The sequence below is a fragment of the Rhinolophus hipposideros genome, assembly GCF_964194185.1.
Source record: "Rhinolophus hipposideros genome assembly, chromosome: 5".
Taxonomy (NCBI): Eukaryota; Metazoa; Chordata; class Mammalia; order Chiroptera; family Rhinolophidae; genus Rhinolophus; species Rhinolophus hipposideros.
The window spans coordinates 20,220,401-20,240,806 of NC_138051.1; the positions used below are offsets into that span (position 1 = coordinate 20,220,401).

Sequence of the window (20,406 nt, forward strand, 5' to 3'; positions counted from 1 at the left end):
ACTTCAGTGTGTCTGAAAACAATAAGCTAGATAATCACCTTACACTGCAGCACACCAGGAATTTACTTGTTTCGTCAGCTCTCGTACCTAAGTCTATCCAGGGGAAGCTGAAAAATATTGGTGCTATTTCTTCAATTCTTAATTTTTAAGTAGTTTTCTTTTTAACCTCCATTGATCAGAAGCATAGGGTGCAGTGTCTAAAACAGGGATGGGTAACGTTGTATTTATATGATGCAAGTTTCTAACGGAAAATTAGCTTGAAAAGAAAATGCACTGTGGCAGATTCATCTGTGTCAGTGCTGCTCTGATTCTGTTGGAGCTTTCCCACAACACTGGAATGGCTGGCTGTGTGTCACAAGCACCTAGCCTGAAACAAAAGCAAGGGAGAGTCTTCAACCACACATCATTTCTTCTACTTGCACCTTTGCAAAATGAGCCACTGTATAAATGTTTCCTTCCAGGGCGCAGCAACAAAATGGGAAGAAGAGATGCTTCCCAAGTGTGAATCATCATAGATTACAAATGCTAAAGCCTTCCTCAAGGAAGAAAGAATAGCTTGATAATAAATTGACAATGACATGTCCTCCTGCTCCTCTGTGCCCGCTTTCCCAAAGCAAAGACTCTTATTTCTGCCAGACCAAACCTACTTCTTATCAAGGAATGAACAGTCTCCATCCTGATGCCCAGTGTGTGGCCCATGTCTCAATGAGGAAGATCTGGGAAAAATGAGATGAGGTTGTTGTTTTTTTGACTGATATGAACTCCATCAATTAGATTCCTGGGTGATAGATGTCAGCATGATACATATACTGATGTTTCTGAGAGGAACATGAAATAGACGTAAAATTTAAATAAATCTTGTAAATGAGACTTAAAAAACAGAAACATTAAAATATTGTGTGCTGGCTTTAAATTAAAATGATTAATCTTAAAAAATTAAAATTTCAAATCTGTCCATTTTACAGAAATTGAATTAAAATACACATTCTCAAGATTTTATTTCTTTTAAATCTTAAGGTTGGTGGCTTCATTTAAAGATGAAACAAAATCACTTTTATCAACTCATACGTACTGCCTAAAATGAACCTGATTGCTACCAGGCATTTCAGCAAGAAATAATTTATATTTGGCATTGTAAACTTTTAATTTATCAAACGTTAAAAAGAAATCTCAATCATTGCTATTTCACATACATAACTGGAAAACAACAAAGGCAAACACAGTCATTTACTCCCTCAGTGATAGCATGCAGATCTCCAAGTTTGTTTATTTGTTTGTTTGTTTATTTATTTATATATATTTTTAATACTCTAGAGATAGCTGTCATGTATTTTATTTCCAATATTGTTTTCTAGCAGAATGATTCATGTAAATAAGGCAGCAGATTATAACATGTTGGGAAAATAAACAGAGGGTTAAGTTGTTCTACTTCCAAAAAATCCAAGAATAAAAATCACCCCTGAGTTTATATGAATGTAGAAAGGCTGACAAGCCTTCAGCAAGTTGGAATACCTTTATTCCTTTGTCTAATATTCTTCCTAAGTACAATCATGTAAAGCCTTCAGAATGAATTGTCCTCTTTCAAAGGGGTTTGACTTGGGCACAGTTAATCATCACTGTGATAAAGCAATTAAAGGTATTCATAATTAGGACCAAATCAAATGTAAATAATCAGAAAATTAAGGGGGAAATGACATTATGATGGAACTGTGTGTTCTTTAATGACCTCTTGGCTGAGAAGGACATTCTCACATTGTTGCATGGGGTCTTGGGTGCATAAATACATTAACCCTCCTAGGAGCCCAGCATGTAAACATCTTCTTCAAGTGATACAAACACACCTTGGGATCATCTAGTACCACAGACTTCTTAATAACATTGTCCAAAACATCTGAGGTCATTAATGATCAATCTGCTAGAAGTCGCATGCACTGTTCACATCAGTTCAAGTCAGTCTATAAACAAAGCGAGCACCTGCTAAGTGCACAATATGGTAGAAAACAAAAAGATGAGCCAGGCACGATCCTAGTCTTTAAGTTGCTTACAACCTAATAGGAGACATAAGGCACATCTGTAATCATTTTGGAAATTGTTTTCCACAGAACACACACAGGTAAATTCATGTATATCTAAATGGAGGGATTTTTAACTATATGAATGATAGTTGACCCTAAAAATGGTATCCATTTCCTAAATGTTACTCAATTGTAAATGAAATTATTGAGGTTTTAGATTCAGTCTCTAGATCTGCACCTGTCATTACAGATTAGGATACAAAAATTTATTATAAATTCTTTGAGAAAAGAAACATCTAATATTCCCCAAAGTTGTATTTAGTGTGCCATATATATATATATATATACACACACATATATATATATATATATATATATATATATATATATGTGTGTGTGTGTATATATATATATAGCAAGCTGTCAATGAATATACTTATTCAATGTCATACAGGGCCTATATTTTGTTCTGCCCCAGATAAATTGGTCTACATTTCAGAGGAAGTGGTTATACATATTTTCTAAAATGAATAACCTCACTAATACCAAAAATAATAGGCGGTGATCTCAGTGGCAAAACTTGCGTCCCCCAACCCATGTCTCGATTACAATCCAGAAGAATCTCAAAGGATCGAGGAAACATAATGTGATAATTTAGATCTTGATGGAAATAAATAACATAATCTGCCTTTGGATTAATGCTATGAGTTAAAAATCTCAAGGTTAATGCAGATGTCCGTAGGAAAATAAGACCTGTTTTTTTTTTTAACTAAATAGTTATTTTTAACGGGTGTGACTAAAGGAGAAAACGTAGCATGTAAAAACAAGAAAGAGTATCTTCTGCCACCTATATTGTCATGGTAAGCATGGTACTTTGGGGAAAAATTACTTGGTGCTTTTTAAAGCTTCTTAAGTTTCTCTGAAAATCAGGCTAAACTCTCCAAACATAGTTGCGTGAGATTGTATTAGACACAGCTTCGTTGAGGGGCCCAAATGACTACCCCCCTCTTTTAGCCTCTGCAAGCTGCCCTGAGTATCCATTTCTGTTAATGACCTATTGCTTCTGTCTGATTCAATACAACCCATTGGCTATGGGAATGGCGAGTCTCAGCAGGAGACCAACAAAATGGTCAGCACACAGGGCTGAGCCTTGTTATTTCCCTCAAATACTTCCTCAGGAATGAAATGACAAGCTTTAAAATGTTGTCTTCTGCTCAGGGCAAGTATTTCTTTATTAAACAAAAGTGCATGTCCTCTAGTTTCCATTCAAAACGTAGCTTAAAGTACCTCACTTGAAAACTTCAACTGCAAAATAATTTAATACCTAATACTTCCCTTATGATTCCTTTCTCTGTCTCTCCCTTCTCCTTGAGGATTCCAATGCCAGCTGGGCCAGTTACTAACAGCTGTGGGTCCTAAGCAAGTCACTTTGCCATTCCGAATTTGTTTCTTTATTCTTAAAGTAGAAATGATAATACAACCTAATTCAAAAGACGGGTGAAGGGACCAATTGAGATAAGGCACGTAAGCAGCTCAGTGAGTTCCCGACAAAATCTCGATAAACATGTGCTAAGACATATTATTATTCCCCAAACTTTTGTATAATTCTGTATTGAAAATCTGCATCCAGGGGACTGGGATCAAATTACTTTCTGCTTGGATCCAATTATAACCTTTCCTTTTTAGAGAATCCAGAAGTTGCGTTACTTTCCTATGTTTTTAGCAGAGTGAGTGTTTTCCATACAAGGTTTCCCTTCTTATTTAAACTGATCAGTCAGATACTGTACAGTAAAGACATAATGAGCAGCAGTAAGTGAGGTATCCTGCCAATTTCAGTACAGGACATGTCTTGAAAAGGGATTGCTTTTCAGCCTGTCCCCACTAAAAATTACTTAACTATACCACCGTCTCTAAGTAAAGCCAGGTTAAATAATTATCAATTAGTGACCATTCTGTCACATAAATTCCCCAAGTTGATTAGTAACCTTCCAGTACTAAGAATGGTTTGATCTACAACAATACAATTCGTGTAAAAACTAATATTCATAGCTTAGCTGTGAATCCAGTGAAACTAATAATTCTGTAGAGATAACTGGTACCAACTGAAAGGACCAGGTCTGGGTACTTTATAAAGACCCAACAATGTCTTCTGGAAGATTAAATGCTGCCTAAATTTCGGATTGGGCTTTTACATTCAGTCCACCTAAATGTGATCTCAAGAGAGGATACAGTTGATCTTACTATGCATTATTAAATAGTTACTGAGTTTTATCTCCTATGTGACTGCAATTCTAAAAGTATAATTTAAAATGTCATTGAACTATCCTTATGGATTAAAGATGCAATTAAAATAGTCATTGATATTATCATTTGCCTTTGTATTTATGTAGAACTCACAGACTTCCCCACTTTCAAAAAAAGAAAAAGAATTTTCTGTTCTTTAGGTCAATTCTACCCTTGGTCTAATTTTTACACCAGACTAAATTTACTAAAACATTGTATCACCCTAAAACGCAGTTTGAGAGTGCATTGTTTCAGAGGGCATTTTACTGGTGGCCTGATGGGTTGGTCACCTGCATTTTTTATATCTTTAGAAATGAGGGAAACAGCTGCTCTGACCTGACAATTTCTGCAGCAGTTATCTGGCCTCATGGGAATCTGACTAGGCTCTTCTGTGTAGGCAATCTAACCATCAGTTATACATTTTATGTGTCCAGAATAATAAATATTTATAATACTTTCACTAATTCACCCAAAAGTTTATTATTTACAGAGCTAAAGCCAAATGATGCAACTTTTTCTTTTCTTAGGCAGGGTTCTATCCTTCTGTCACAAAATAACACTGTCCCGTGGATTCCTTACCTTGCAATCCTTAATCATCAGATATCAAATTGGAAAGTGTCTGGGACGTGATATTCCCAAGGCACTAGAAGACTTCACAAAAACAGCTGGGATATTGGTGACTGGGAGCATCGGGTCCAGCTCCTGGGCTGGCTGGCAGGTGCCTGCCTGCACTAAAGAGAGGGTAGGGTCTGGTAGTAATGCCTGCACCCCCTAGCAGGACCTTCCAGTACCTTCTGATTACTAGTGCCTGCAAGTCTTGGTCACTGGTCTTTAATGGGTATGGTATTGCCCAGGCCAGGCTCAAAAGAAGAAAACCACTGCAAACATGTTTCAGCCATGATGTGCTGTACAATTTCTCTCTTGAAAGCAGCAATTCCTTCCACAACTGTTTTCAAGAGACAAGGATCATGATCCCATTTTGGTTGATTTACAGGAAGTCAAATGTAAAAAGGGAAACAGAAACTTTGATGGTGAGAATACTTGATTTTTATTTTCTTCATTTTGCTTGTCTATACTTTTTGCCTTTTCAACAGTTTTTTGGTCATTTTTTCTACTTTGTTCAGTTAAAAAAAGAGGTGACTGACCACCCACGTTTGCACACACAAATGCACATGCAAAGAGGGACAACTACTTAAGGAAGAATCTTCAGTAATAATCTTTTGGTCTGTAAAAAGCTAGTGAAGTGGATTACAGATGTGACATCATCGTATAATAATTGCTTAATTATGTGTTCAATTTAGTTCTTAGAGATTTTTTGTAATACCTTAAACTAATTTTGATTTGATTCTTCTGAGGCAGACTTTGCCCAAGTGTGTTTTGCACACTAACACTGTTCCATGATGCTCACAGATATCTGCCATCGGCTTATTTTGGGAATGAAAACACATTACTCACCTAGTCCCCACCCCCAATCCTTCCTCAAACTCAAATGCCCCCAGAGTCCAAAAAGCTTGCAAAGTTGAGAAAGCAACCCTGCCCATACCGACTGAATTTGAGGTGCACAATAAATGATAAGCAGCTCGTGCCACTCTATTCTCTATCATTCCTAGCTAATGCTGGTAGTAAGAATACAATATTTAGGACCACCAACGACTGTTCTAAAGCCAAAAAGAACACTGCAATGTGACCCAGATTTGCAGATATCTCTATCCATCAGCGCACTGTTCATATTCATATGTGACACATACCCTAAGATTTGCTAAGACCTCCATTCAATTTTAAAATTGAAAGTATAATTATCCTCCTGTTCCACTTTAAACTCCCAATAATTCGGCCAGCCTAGTGCCTAAGAAAGAATGAAAGATCTGTACCCGTACCTTGTAAACAATCTTACTATCACCAGGCCCCAAACAGAAGCTGCCCAAACACCATGATACTGTTCCTCTTTTTCCTCCCTGATCTTTACTATATGTGACCACGCCCAGAGGATGCCTGTGTCCCACTTAGTGAGGCCAGGACCCTCAGACACTCCCACTGAGACCCACATGAACACTTAAAAGTGTGCGTGTGTGGTGGATGAAGGGGGCGAACTGTGTAATGTAAGTCTGTAGCCACACAAAGCGCTCATTGACCACGACCCTCTGAGCTGGCTGATCTGATTCCCTCTTGTGGCTTCTGAGAGCAGCCTGTCACAGCCAACTTTTGTTGACCCCTCACTAGGACACTGGCACTGTGGGTAGTGTCTCCTCTAATTCTCACAGCACTCAATGGGTAAGAACTGCTACAATCTCCGTGTTGGGCTGAGGAAACTGAGGCTTAGAGAGTTGAGATAAATTGCCCAAGGTTAAATAACTAAGATCAGGGATTCAAATCCAGGTATAACTGATTCAAAAGCCACTAATCTGTTACACTGAACTGTGTGGGTCTGTTTTAATATTGGTTTTCTCCACTCAGGCTGGGAATGCCCAGAGGCGAAACCGTGACTCATCTTTGTATCTCAGTATTTTCTCCAGTCTCTAATGCAAATTAGGCACTCAGAAAATATTTACTGAAGTTCAGTATTTTTAGATTTATTGTCTCATTTTCCTAGATCCTGGCTACATGAGATCATTAATTTTGCGACTAGAAAATCCCCACTTACTGTTAGCTCTGTTTTTAGTCTTGGAGTCAAAACCCATAGCTTTCTTCCACAATAAGTTACCTCAAACGCTTTCCCCTCACACATACTTCTCACACTACATCTCTTTGAACAATGACATATAGTCACCCTGCCAGTCAAAGCTAGTAAGGTATGTGAAAACTCAAAGGGATCTGTATCTCCCACATATAAACACATACCACCACGAAAATCTTACTGGGAAGTTCTCCCTTCTGCTTTTGATGTGGGAAGGGGTTCTTTCTGGCATGACAAATGACGGATTTTGAGCAACATGCATGAGGAGAATCCTATGTGTACTTCAATGTCTTGTCAACATAACTTATAGTAATGGACGATGACTGCTTCTACCATCCAGCTCTTCTAGACTTTCAGTTGACTGTTTATGCCCATTTGTCTAAGCAAATTGAGAAGACCGTACAGTATAATGAGAAGAGTAATGGCATATCACATCTTGATCTAAAGAAAATGTTGGTTATGTTCTTTTCAAATTCTGCTTTTTCTAGTTGCTTCTAGGTTGCTAATGAGATTATTCTGACAATGCCTTTGGTTAGGAGAAGGATTTTCATTCTCAAGGTAAATATATATTCTTACTACCAAAGTCAACATTTTTACTGTGAACTAGTATATATGACCAAATATAAATATCATTTACGCAAACAGATAATTTATGTTGTGTTCAATGAAAATTACTTATCTTGCTTTTAACCTGAGAGGATTTTATTGATTATGCTCCTGTATTCCTGTATTGGTAATAACCTCGATAAGCATTACCATTTTTTTTTTCAAAAACATGGGCATTACTCTGGACTACCTAACATAGAGACAGAAATACCAACAGACGTTTATTAAACCCATTCTATGTGCCAGGTTCTGTACTAAGCACTTTTAACTACACTTTTAACTAAAAGCTCAAGACTCACAACACGCCTGTTAGAAACACTTCTACTACTGTTTATTTTCCATTTTAAAGATGATGAAACTTAGAGGTCAGAGAGAGCAAGAGATCATTCTAGGTCTGTAGAGTTAATAAGTGGCAAATTGGGATGTGAACGCAAGTTAGCCAAATGTCAAAACACACAACACTGAAAGAATCTGCCATACTCTGTCCCACATCTAGAGGCTGTGAATAAAAAACAGGGCAAGGAACACAAAGGTGAGATGAGGCCCTAGTTAAATGTGACTTTGTCTGGGAAGGATTTATTTGTTCATTCATTCATTCACCAGGCCCTTGTTGAGCACCTATTATATGAAGGACTCAAAGTTTATACTTGGAATATACTACTATGAGTGCTTGTTTCTGGGCCACCTCTGAAAGACACAGGAAACTTATACTGTACTTAATGAGGTTTGAGCTTTTCAGAGAAAAGTTTCATGAATTATTTTTCCAGATTGTGGCAAATGAATAACCCTAATATCCCCTTCTGGTTTTTATATACAATGAGTTAAAGTAGCAATGGTTTTTTTAAATGACAGGTTTTAGACTTTCACAACCATAAAATATTTTCTGATACTCAATTATGAATATGATTTTATACGACTTAAGTTAATTTTGAATAACTATACTTTTTCCCTCAAAGTAAAATTCTAAGGCAATACAGTATCATGAAATAATGGTTTAGCCATCAACCGCTGTGTGTTTCAGTTTTTGTTTTGTTGTTGTTGTTTTAATTTGGGAATGGAGAGTTTGATAAAACATACATTCTTGAGTTAATGTGAAGACCAGTGATATAATTCTTGGCAAACTACATTGAGATTCTCCAATGAAACCAGTTTCATAAATGTGAAACATTAATCTAGATATAAAATACAAGCTAGGGTCAGAGTGATATCCGCTTTATAAAAGGCCAGCAACTTCGGTGACGTGAACATTGCAGATGGGTGATTCATTGGACTCCCTAATATTACTTTTCCAGATCAGATAAGGGACACATCACATCTCTTTTATAAACCCCATTTCAAAAGTTATGATTCATTCATACACGTATTTCAATTTATACTTAGGTCAGTTACTAATAGAAGTTGTGCATTAACTTTCAACATTAAAAACATTTTCTTAAATGTCAATGCTGATAGCCTATTTAAGGTAAGAATGTGAGAGAGGAGAACAACAGACTCACTAAATTTCTGTTTTTCCTTTCTTTCCTTTCTTTTTAAATAAAAATACTGGAAAACTTATTTCCGATTGTCTTACAGCTCAATTGATAAGGTGTGTTCCTTTTTTTTTTGTTCAAGAAAATTTAAAAGCAACTAATTTAAATATGCAAAATTATCTTGAGTTGTTCATACGTGAACTTAAAAGCCGTGCAACACAGGAAAATTAAGTAATTATGCCTCCAAGTTATTTACTGCAATTAAGCTCATTTATCATATGCAAATTAGTGCAAACTGGTCTCATTAGTTACTAAATTACTCAATATGAGCTGAACAATGTAACACTCCAGTTTGTAATGAAAAATCCCTGTAGAGGCAAGCAGTATCAATTAAGCTAATTTGCATATGCAAATATATTCACTAACTTTCTCTTTTTCTATACTTAATTTTACATTTTCTTACCATTCTAGATCATAGGTAGACTATAGGGTCACTCACCTTTCACTCACTTTTCACTCACCTTTTTCTCTATCATAGCTAAAAATGCCTCTATTGCATGAAGTTATTTTATTTTAGCACTAATGTCCAGCAGGATCCCACTTTGCCAGCAAAGGACATCAGGAGTAAGACCATGCAACTTCCTCAGAGATGATGATTTCTTTTATAAGTTCCAATAAAACAATAAATAAAGGCAAAATTCCAGTTTATCAGTAAAATAGAAAATAGGCTTGAATGTATCATTATCATTCACGGAAATCTTTTGGTAACACTACCATCAAATGTAGAATGAATGCTGACTTGGTTAGGCAGCATCTTTAAATAATAATTTGTATCTTTATATTAGTCAGCTTTTGAGCTCTTTTAGGGATTATTCAGTTTTCTTCATTCAAATGTTTAAATTGTACTAGTCAACCTTTTATTTTCTCTTGTTAAATGAAATTAAAGGAGATGCTAATGACAGATATGACATTCTCTATCCCCCACCCCAATACTCTTAAAAGTAGCTACTTTTGCCTTTATATCCAATCTATGTCTTTCTCTTTCTCCAATCCAATCATTCTCTAAAGAATCTCCTTAGCCTTCTACAACTGAACGGGTCTCAGAGACTGGAGAAGGCTATGGCTAGAAATACTTGAACACTAACAAAGATATAAAATGTGAGAACATACTTTTTACTATTTTGTTTTCCTTTATCAACCCCAAATTTTTAAACATTTCTGATAGAGAATCTTCATGTTCTCATTTATATAACAATAATTCTGTAGGACCAAAATAGTTCGTAGACAAACTTGTCATGAAACCAATCTTCAAAATGTGATTAAAAATGGAAACACAGAAATTTCAAAGTAAATCCTGATCTGATTTTTTTCACTAAATCTGCTCCATAACATCCTCTTTTAAACCTAAGCTCTTCTTTTATTTGAGATATGATTCTACACTCCATTCCATGGTTGAAGGTATTAACCACACATTCAATAACATGATTGAAATCTGCCATTTCATTGAGATCTATGTTGTCTTTCAGTTCATCCACACAAATCTCTGACTACTTTGTCTATCAAGTAGAAAAATAACTACATTTGAGTTCCTTTCCTTCCACCATCACAAAAAAATACATACATTAGTTAAACGGTTCTGCTAAGGTGATGGCCATATCTATGAGAGGTATTCTACTAGAAAATGATCCTTGCCAAAACAGTTAGTTTCCTAGTTATGCTGGGGAAGACAGACAGTCATGCAACCATTCTTTCCAGTCTTTCCTGATACATTCCCAGACAGAGAACCACAGTGTTATAATACTGGAATATTCTTGGCAGTTCACTCTTGGTCTTCTTAAAAAGGTCTGCCCAAGGGATTCTCTGTTTGGAGCTTGAATGTTCTAAGAGCCATGCAAAAAATTCTTTTACACCCAGAAATACTGCAGGCTCCATTACACAGATACAGGAGGGTTCATGCAATATAGCCAACCTCAAAACTGATACATGGATATCATACTTCTGCATTAGTTCCTTTGATGGCGTTTCATATAGAATATTACTATTCTCCCAAGACTTAGATAAAATAACGATTATGTTCCTATAACATTTTTTTTTAAAGTGGGTACTGGTTATAACTGTATTATCCAACTCACAAAATCTCATTTATTTTATATCCAAAACTAGTTATGATAAAAATCATCCCTCAGTCACTTTATAACTATTAATAGCTATTAGTAATGATATGTAGTACATAATATCAGTAGTATAACATATACAATATCTATCTGTAGTTCACCACAATGTACTCACAAGAATACAAATGTTAATGTTAAAAATCTTCCACATACAAGGTTTGATTTGATTGCTGTTTTAATGCCTGTGATGTGAGTAAAGCAGCATTGCCACAGAGTATGCAAAAACAAGACTGCAATTTTATATCACAATTGTATAAGCATTATTTACAGAATGACAAAAAAAAATTAAACCCCACTGCGAAGGGCACGCAAATAATTAAAACACTAAATATACACCTAAGGGAAAGTCATTCCACTGGTTAATTCTATGAGTTCCAAAGATATTTGTTATCATTTTGTGTTTCATTAACTTTGAGAAAGTAAAATATGAATATTCTATCTGGTCTCCAAATTGGGAAAGTCAAAATAAATACTCATGTGTTTTCATATGAAGGATATGAATTGGAAACAATAATGCCTACAAAGAGCTTTTAAAGCAAGAACCAGATTAGTGCTTAGTCTACTATATTCAGGAAAAATCCCACATAATGGCCTAAAGTTCTTGGCTGCTTATTTAGCTTGTCACAAAAAGCACAATTCCCCAAATTGACCCCTTGCCCGCCTTCTCCTCATCTGATTAATAAAAGTCAAAGAATAAAGTGAACTAAAATGCCTTGACTCAGGCTCAATGCAAACACTTAAAATCCTGCAGCTGCAAGGCTGAGATCAGTTGAGCCCTTAAACTCTCCTGAAGATGCCTCTGTTGTGCAATTCATGTCTGAAATAGCTATAGGTTCACCGAGGCTACAGTAAGGGTCACGTCACGGTCAGTAGTAAAGTTTCCACGTAAGTGATGTGAATGGTGGTCCTCGCATTGCATGGTGCACAACCTGAGTGATGGTCATGCCTACATACATTGGTATTGGATCATTAAATTGGAAAATAATTTTGCAACAGTTGATTTTACAAGGTCAGACAATTAGGTTCGCGAACTCATCCTAGAAAAAGTGCTACCTACCTCATTGCTGAATATCACTGCAGTCACCTTTCAAGTACTCCCCCCCTTGGGAAGCTATGCACTGATACCAGCACCTAGTCCATCATTCAAAGCAATTTTGGAACTCTTTTTCTTGGAATGGCCATCAGAGCTGTCATCATATTACCCTTGATGTTCTGAATGTCATCAGAATGTCTTCCTTTCAATATTTCCTTTATCTTTGGGTAAAGACAGAAGTCATTGGGGGCCAGAGGAGGTGAGTAGGGAGGGTGTTCCAATACAGTGATTTGTTTACTGGCTAAAAACTCCCTCACAGACAGTGCTGTGAGCTGGTGCATTGTCGTGATGTAAGAGCCATGAATTGTTGGTGAAAAGTTCAGGTCGTTTTCGTCTAACTTTTTCCTGCAGCCTTTTCAGCACTTCCAAATAGTAAACTTAGTTAACTGTTTGTCCAGTTGGTACAAATTTATAATGAATAATCTCTCTGATATCAAAAAAAGTTAGCAACATTGTTACAACAAGTTTGTGAACTTAATTGTCAGACCTCGTACACTGGTATTGGATCATTAAATTGGAAAATAACTTTGCAATTGTTGATTTTATACTGATAGAATCACCATTAATTTTTTTTTCCCTCTCAGCAGGAAATAAGTCAAATTTTAAATCCAGTAAACTTTCTAAATTTGAGTAAGCGAATATATAGTTAATAAGATACACACTGCAAAAACACGTACTGCCACAGAAGGGTGGACCAAAGATTAAGGAGTCCATCTTCACCCTACCCCCAACTCTCTTCATCAAGGGGTCCTTAGCAGGCTCTTCTATGAAACATCACTGGGGTAGCAGGAAAACTTGGCACCCGGTACAGAGAAGTCACAGGCATTTCCTGAGCCCCATCCTGCTATTCGGAACTGACCTCTACTTCCAAATTCCATGAATTCCCTGATCCTGTTCACTCAAAATATAAATTCTTTCCTTTTATTTCCATGTTCTTTAAAATTTTCCCCGTCATTCTTGGGAAGTATTATAATCTAATGTTAATATGCTGGGTTCACTTTGAACTCTCACGTAACTAGCCCGGTGAGCTTGAGTCAGTTCTTTAAATTTAAATTTTCTAAGTCTTAGTTTTCTCAATTTTAAGATGTCCGCAATGATAGCACCTATCTCATAGGGACATACTGTGAGTATTTAATGATGATATAAGAAGAGAATCTAGCACAATACATGGAACATCATACATACAAAAATTCAATCAAGTTAAACTCAAATCAATCTGGATTAGGCTCTTTCTAATTGAAACACAGCCACCCACAAACACATCACACACACACACACACACACACACCCCTCACTTGGTATTTGCATTAGAAATGCAAATTTACACATATAATTGAAATATTCAATGGCAGAAAAATAGTTAAAGAAATTATGATTCATCTGTAGTATGGAATGGCTTATAACCATTAATAATAATGAAAGCCTATCCTTTTTTTTTTTTTTTTTTTTTTTATTTTTTATTTTTTTTATTTTTTTTATTTTTTTATTTTTATTTTTTTATTAATTAATTTATTTATTAGTTTCAGGTGTACAAAACAAGGTAATACTTAGACGTTCATCATTTATATCCCTCATACTGTGAACCCCCCTCCCCCCATCCACTATCCCTCCGACCTCACACTGAACCATCACATTATATATATAAAATTATAGTTGGCATTCATTAATGTTTAGCTTCTGATGTACAATGCCATGATCAGGTATCCACAGTATCCCTGAGGTGGTCTCCCAAATAGGACGCATGTCCATCGGATACCCAACAAAATCTTTACAACATTATAGAATACCTTCCCCAAATTAATTTTCAAAAGAAAAACCCTGAGGCCATCTTGTGGTTACCAGCTGCTTTCAAATCCCTTCACCTTTCCCCTTATCCCCAACCCCCTCCCACACACCCATCTAACCACTCTCGGTTTTTTCTCTGCGTCCCCAAAACTGACTCTGATTAGTTCATTCACATAGTCTTTTCTTTAGATTCCATATATAAGTGAGATCATATGGTACTTGTCTATATAGACATGACCACAAGATATTGATTTTTAAAAAGCCGATTGCTAATGAGCGTATAATTGGCCAATGCTTGATCCCATGAATCTCAGACATATAAACATACTCTAACAACATTAAAAACAAAATTTTCCCGTCACACTACCTTCTTATCTCCTCCCGCCCTTCCTTTATCACCAACATCCAGACACTTGTACCTTGTAGCACTCTTTAGGGCATCTGCTGCACTTAAAACTTTACTGTAACTGTTTCAACGCACGAAACCTATGACATCTCCAACATTTATCCTACTACAGGATTGATCCTTAGCCATCTTGATATTATTGATGCTCCTTCCTTAAGCAAAGTCAAATCCTGTGGTTTCCTCTTAGCTTTCTGTCTACTCCTTCCTCATCTTCCACTTGCATCTTAATGGACACACAATGGGAATGCCGCTCCTCAACCTTCTTCTGTCATTGCTACATGTCATTTCCATGGGGCTGCAACTCACTGCTTAATTTAAACTATCATTCATACATATGCGAGTGATTAGTAATTCCCAGCCCGATTTTCAGCCCTAGGCTTGACCGTGTTCTGGAGAATCAGACTTCCAGCTGCTTGAGAATCAGGTTTCCAACTGCTTATCTCTTATTAACGTGGCTATTTAAGAGAATATCCCATTTAACATCTCTCAGGTAAGAGTATCATCGGACAGCTAGTTACCAAATCTAGAAAACCTGTAATCGCTATTAATTCCTGTCATTCTCTAGACTTTCACATCTAATGATTTCATTTTAATTCCATACTTGCTTTTCCATTGTAGACCCTCTATCTTGGAGAATATCTTCCTTTGGACTCTTGGACTATTGTAATAATTTCCTAAATGACCTCTATAGCAATCTCTCACAATTCAAAGACTTTCTAGACACTGTATTTTGATAATAACTCTAAGAATAAACCAAATCCTGATCTGGTCAGTCTCTTGCACAAAAGCCTTCTCCATGGCTCATTACTAGTTACAGCATCCTGGCTTGGTTTACTGGGCCCAATATGCTTCATACAATGTCTCCATCTTTGTCACTTATGTGCTCAAAGCCTTTGTTCATGTACATGTGAAGCAGCCATCAAACTGAACATACGAACAGTTCCCAAACAAGATCTATTATTGTATTACTTGCCCACATGACTTTGTGTTTGACATTGCCTTTGATTAGCATATTCTTCAATTTTCTTAGGAATAAACTTCTCTATTCATCCATCAACAGCTTAGAGAAGTCTTTTTAGATGCTTTGTGGCAAACTCAGAGCCTCACTCTTTTGTAGCCCTATAGTACTTGACCAGTGTGATGCTTCTCTCTTTCTGAGGCCTCCTGGCTCTTCTTTCCACAAACGATTGTGAGTTGGTTAAGGACCAGCCACATGCCTACCACAGTGCATTCTGTGTTCTTACGAGGCATTTTTTGGGGGGTGGTTAATGATAATAAACTGTGAGGTTAGAAACCACGCCTACCTTGTTGACCAGAGAAGTTTTATCAGATATTTGAAAGTGAAGGAAGGACAGCACAGAGGAGAGAAAGAATTCATCCCATTCCCCTTGATTCAACCATATTCCAGCATGGACCCTCCTGAAGGAAAATATGGAAATCCTATCATCCTTGCAGACCATTGAGGTATTGTTGAACATGGTACAGACATGGGTCTATAGCCTCACGGGGCCCCGGGTTAGGAGGAAAGATAACTAATTAGATAGCATAGAGAAGGCCCTTCTTATTACTGCTACTACTTTACAACTCTTTCCTGCCCACAATTCTTGTGTTTCATTTAGAGGAGTATTTACAGTTCTTCCACCCATAACCAAGGCGTTAGAATCAAATGATAAGAAGTTTTAGTTTCTATGACAATTTCAAGAGTATCTGCTGCAACCACTCTTGGATGCCTCACTTTTGTGAAAGCATCCCTATCAAGCCACCTACACTTCTTCTTAAAGCCAAAGGCTTTGAACATATCCCATTCCAAATGTGGACAAACCTATTTGGAAGGGTTTTTTTTTTTTTTAATGAAGGTGATTTTTTTCCCTTCAACTTTGACCCCTTTCTCTTTTCCACACTCAGAATCCACACAGAGTATATCTGATTCTCTTTTCACACGAGGCCTTCAAATATATAGAGAGAACATTAATGCCCCTTTTAAGTATTGTCTTCTCCAAACTAAACATCACCAAGCCCTGTGCCACTCATCACGCAACGTGATTTCTAGTTCACATACCCTCTGGTTATTCCACTCCAAGTAACATCCAGCTGTCTATGTGCCTGTTAAAGCATGTTGTCTAAGTCTGGTATGTCCAACCTAAAGAACAAAAGTGTTCTTTAGCCTCATTATAGATCCTCTACTTTTTCACTGAAGTCTCATGTTGAATTGGCATGTGGGACAGCCATTCTATGTTTATCTTAAGTTTATGTTCAATTCAACTTGTAAGCTTTGCGTTTTAGTTTTAAATTCTTGAACCTCCTAAATCACCCTCCCCTGAGAGCATTCTAAAAAGAAGTCAGGGGATAATAATCTGGGGCTACTCTCTGAACCATTTCTTTCATTAAGTTTTATGCACTGATTGCTTCAGAATATAAATAGGAGTCATCCTAAATGACATCAGAATCTAACAGTACACATATGGCATGGCTCATACAAAATTTATAAAAGAGATTCTGGAAAAAGTGCGTAAAGGAGAGAGAGAAATAAAAATTTGAAGACCTAGAAAGAAATATCCTTTATGTATCCCTGAAACTAATCTACTACAAAGGTAATTCAAAATTTTATGTGCCCGACAGAACAGTATCTCCCAAGGTGTATTTTAAGAAACATCAGTTACATGGAATCTTAACAGGTAGTAGTGGAGAAATGAGAAACATTAGAATAAACAAAAATAAACAAAGTAAGTTGCTTCAAAGTAAGTTCCTTAAATTTGCAAATGTGTATTGTGACATCTCAGATCTAATGAAATATCAAATTTTCTCAAAAGGTTGTGAAAAATCACAAATTCCAGGATGGTACCCTGGAGATTCTCATTTAGTAGGTTTGGTGAGAGGCCGAGGAATGTGTCCTCTGAACAAGCATCTCAGGGGATTCTGAACGTACTAGCCAAGGAACCGCTTTGGAGAACCACTGGGATTTGATTGTGGAGAATCTGATGAGAGTTTTCTAAAATACATACTTTCAGGAATAATATGCTAGATTCGATACTACTTCTAGCTATCTAGAAAATAAAAGCATTGTAGAAGTCATTTTTTGTAACTCTGAATATACAGGAATCTAGAGTTTACTTTTATTTGTTGATCACTCAATCAATCAATAACCATCTTTTCCAAATAATCTGCCTAAATATCCCAAACACGTTTGCTTCTCTAATTCTGTGTTAAAAACGTATCTTGCATAGTTAAAGAAAGCTTTAGCTATGGCAACATCTACCCTGGAAGCAGAAATGAGGTAGAACAATTATTCATGGATGTGTAGAATTGATGGCAAAGTGTTAAGAAAACAGGTTTTGAGTAAGTGAGATGCTGAGTTTGGGATGAATCTTCTCTGGGACGAGTAACTGCAGGACATTCTAGTCACTCTCACATTTATCGGTCATGACATTCATTGGTAAAATTAAATTAGTATTATGTGTCTCTTTCACTTAAAAATTTACTTTCAAATGTCATCCTGAGCAAGTATGCAGTTTGGGGGAGGAGCAAACATTAAGGTTGGAAGCACTTATGAATGCAAACTCAAGCAAAGAACTGACATTTGGCAACACAGGAAAACGTCACATTACTTTCACAACATTTTGCTCTTCCAAAAACAATATAGAGCTCCAAAGACACACACATATATCTACTTACAAATGCAGCACACACACAGTCATTCTGGGAACAGCCAGCTACTATACATTGAGCATGAACTGAATAGTGCAATTCATCTCAATTATTACAAATAATACTTGCCCTCCCTTTCTCATTAATATTCTCTCAAGGGATGGCTTTCTAAAAAGAAAAAAATGAATTCATAAGAATTTCAGAATTCCGAGATAAAATAACAACAGTCATATACATAGCTGAAATTTTTAAAAAAATTAATACAAAGATGAAACATAGGATTTTTTTTTAAGTAAAACATAAGCAAGCTTCTTTTAAATGTACCTGCAAAATGTGACTTCCCAAATGTGCTTCAAATACTTCAATGGCCAGTGCACTGGGGCTTCTCCTTCGTTGTGTACCTATAACTTAAAAAAAAAAAAAGGAAGAAGAAGAAAGAAAGAAAGAAAAAAAGAAAGGAAAAAAAAAAGAAAGGAGAAAAAGAAAGAAAAAAATTAAGTTAGAGCTCTGATTCACATCTTCAGCCTAATTTCTCTTTAATTGCATCACTAGCTGGTTACGAAATCAGACATCTCAAAGACATACAACCCGGTGTTAATTCGGTTCTGAGTTGCCTGAGCATAAGCGGAACCCAGGTTGAATGTTCAATTCAGGTAACAACTTCTACAAACATCAATGACCACATCCAGACATTTTTCCCAGCTATTTTTCCTATACTGCAGTAAAGACATGAATGTTCACATCCCTTTAAAATAAATTAGTAAACTGTTTTTCTTAAAATTTAGGTATCTTTACAGCACCATGTACAACATACTGCCTTTCCCGCCCCCCACCCCCAGATAAAACCTAAACTTTTCATATCCTCTAAGGAAAATGTTCAAATGTTCTAATGCAACAACTTTATCATAATTTAATAAGCACAACATGTTGGATAGAGACTCTCATTAATGACTGTTTACACTAGTGTTAAATGTCTCAGGATAGCTGGATTTTGTATTTACTGAGTACAATTACTGAATTTACTGAAATTCACGGGTAACTGTTCCTACGGGGCCACCGAGAAGCCCAGGGGGACTGCTGCCCAGCACGTGCCTCACCAGGTCAGGGAGCGTTTTCTTATCTGGATACTCCTGTTCCCGTACCCACCTATGCAGTCAGTCCTGCTCTTTCTGGCATACTATACGTGTTGTCTGCCGGCACCTAACTCAAGGAGCCCCCACAAACCTTAACAAAAGTGAGCTTAATGCATTGTATTTGTGGGATCCAGAATTGAAGGTCGGTCTGCTCTAGACCCATTTTTTTATTTATTTATTTTTTTGCATGGAGTCACAATGTGCTTTGAAATCTGTTCTGGGTCTTCTCCCCCCGCCTTGTAACCTCTCCAAAAAAAATTCTATTTGATTTATAGTAACTTATGAAAGCAAATATTAAGATCTTTTCCATCTCTTCAACACGTAAATTCCTGATGTCTTCTTGCTTTCTTTGAAAATTTTATTACTAGCCTCTGCTCCCTCATACCTAGACATCACGGATTTGAAATAAAATAAAAATCCCCTGCTTTCTTACTTCTAAAACCACTTTCCACTAGTTGACAAGAAAATTCGAACAAAATGCTGCTGAGATAATTCTGCTTAGTTTCAGTTAGTCGGTCAGTCAGTTGGATTCATAAAAAGGAAAAATGGGATGATAATATAAATGTACTTGTGATTATTGTGTTGTGCAAAAGTAGGCAGTTTACCCTGCAATTGTGAGTTAGTGTCTGCAATGTCTGAAAGGCACTTTGAAAACACATGACTGTTAAGCGTCATTATTACTGGCAAAAAAATAAAATAAAAGGGGCATTTTGTTTCAACGGCAAAATTTATAAAATATAATTGAAGAGTGATTATTATCAAAAAATATTCCAGCTGGAAGGGATCTTAGAGACCACCAACTTCCTCATTTGTTTCAGAAGCAAAACACACAAAAAATCTTAACATAGAAAAATCAGTTTTTTATCCAGATTAATAACGATTAATCTTTATTATCAGTATAGACATAATATTTTTAATATTCAAATATACTTAAGATAGTACTAGTCTGTGTGTGCGTGCATGTGTGTGTGTTTCTGATTAATTTCCTATTCTAATATGCACATTACTCCCTTCAAAACTCCTTTGGCATTTTTGATAATGCAGCTGTCTTGCTGAATACTGTTTTCAGTTTCTAGAGTGTTAATTGCACATTATGGTAGCTTGGTGTGAATGATCCCACATG

At 36.4% G+C, this 20,406-nt stretch overlaps 1 protein-coding gene across 19 annotated transcripts in view; it reads right to left on the reverse strand.

Moving 5' to 3' along the window:
- Window positions 1-20,406, reverse strand: part of NPAS3 (neuronal PAS domain protein 3) — an 850,867-nt gene that overhangs the window by 423,123 nt on the left and 407,338 nt on the right. For 10 of the 19 annotated variants that reach the window (XM_081050528.1, XM_081050525.1, XM_081050541.1 and 7 more), the window contains one exon: window positions 18,475-18,557. In XM_081050528.1, the coding sequence (XP_080906654.1) occupies window positions 18,475-18,557 (83 nt within the window). The remainder of the gene's footprint in view (window positions 1-18,474; window positions 18,558-20,406) is intronic. The other 9 variants (XM_081050527.1, XM_081050526.1, XM_081050542.1 and 6 more) reach the window with 1 other exon arrangement.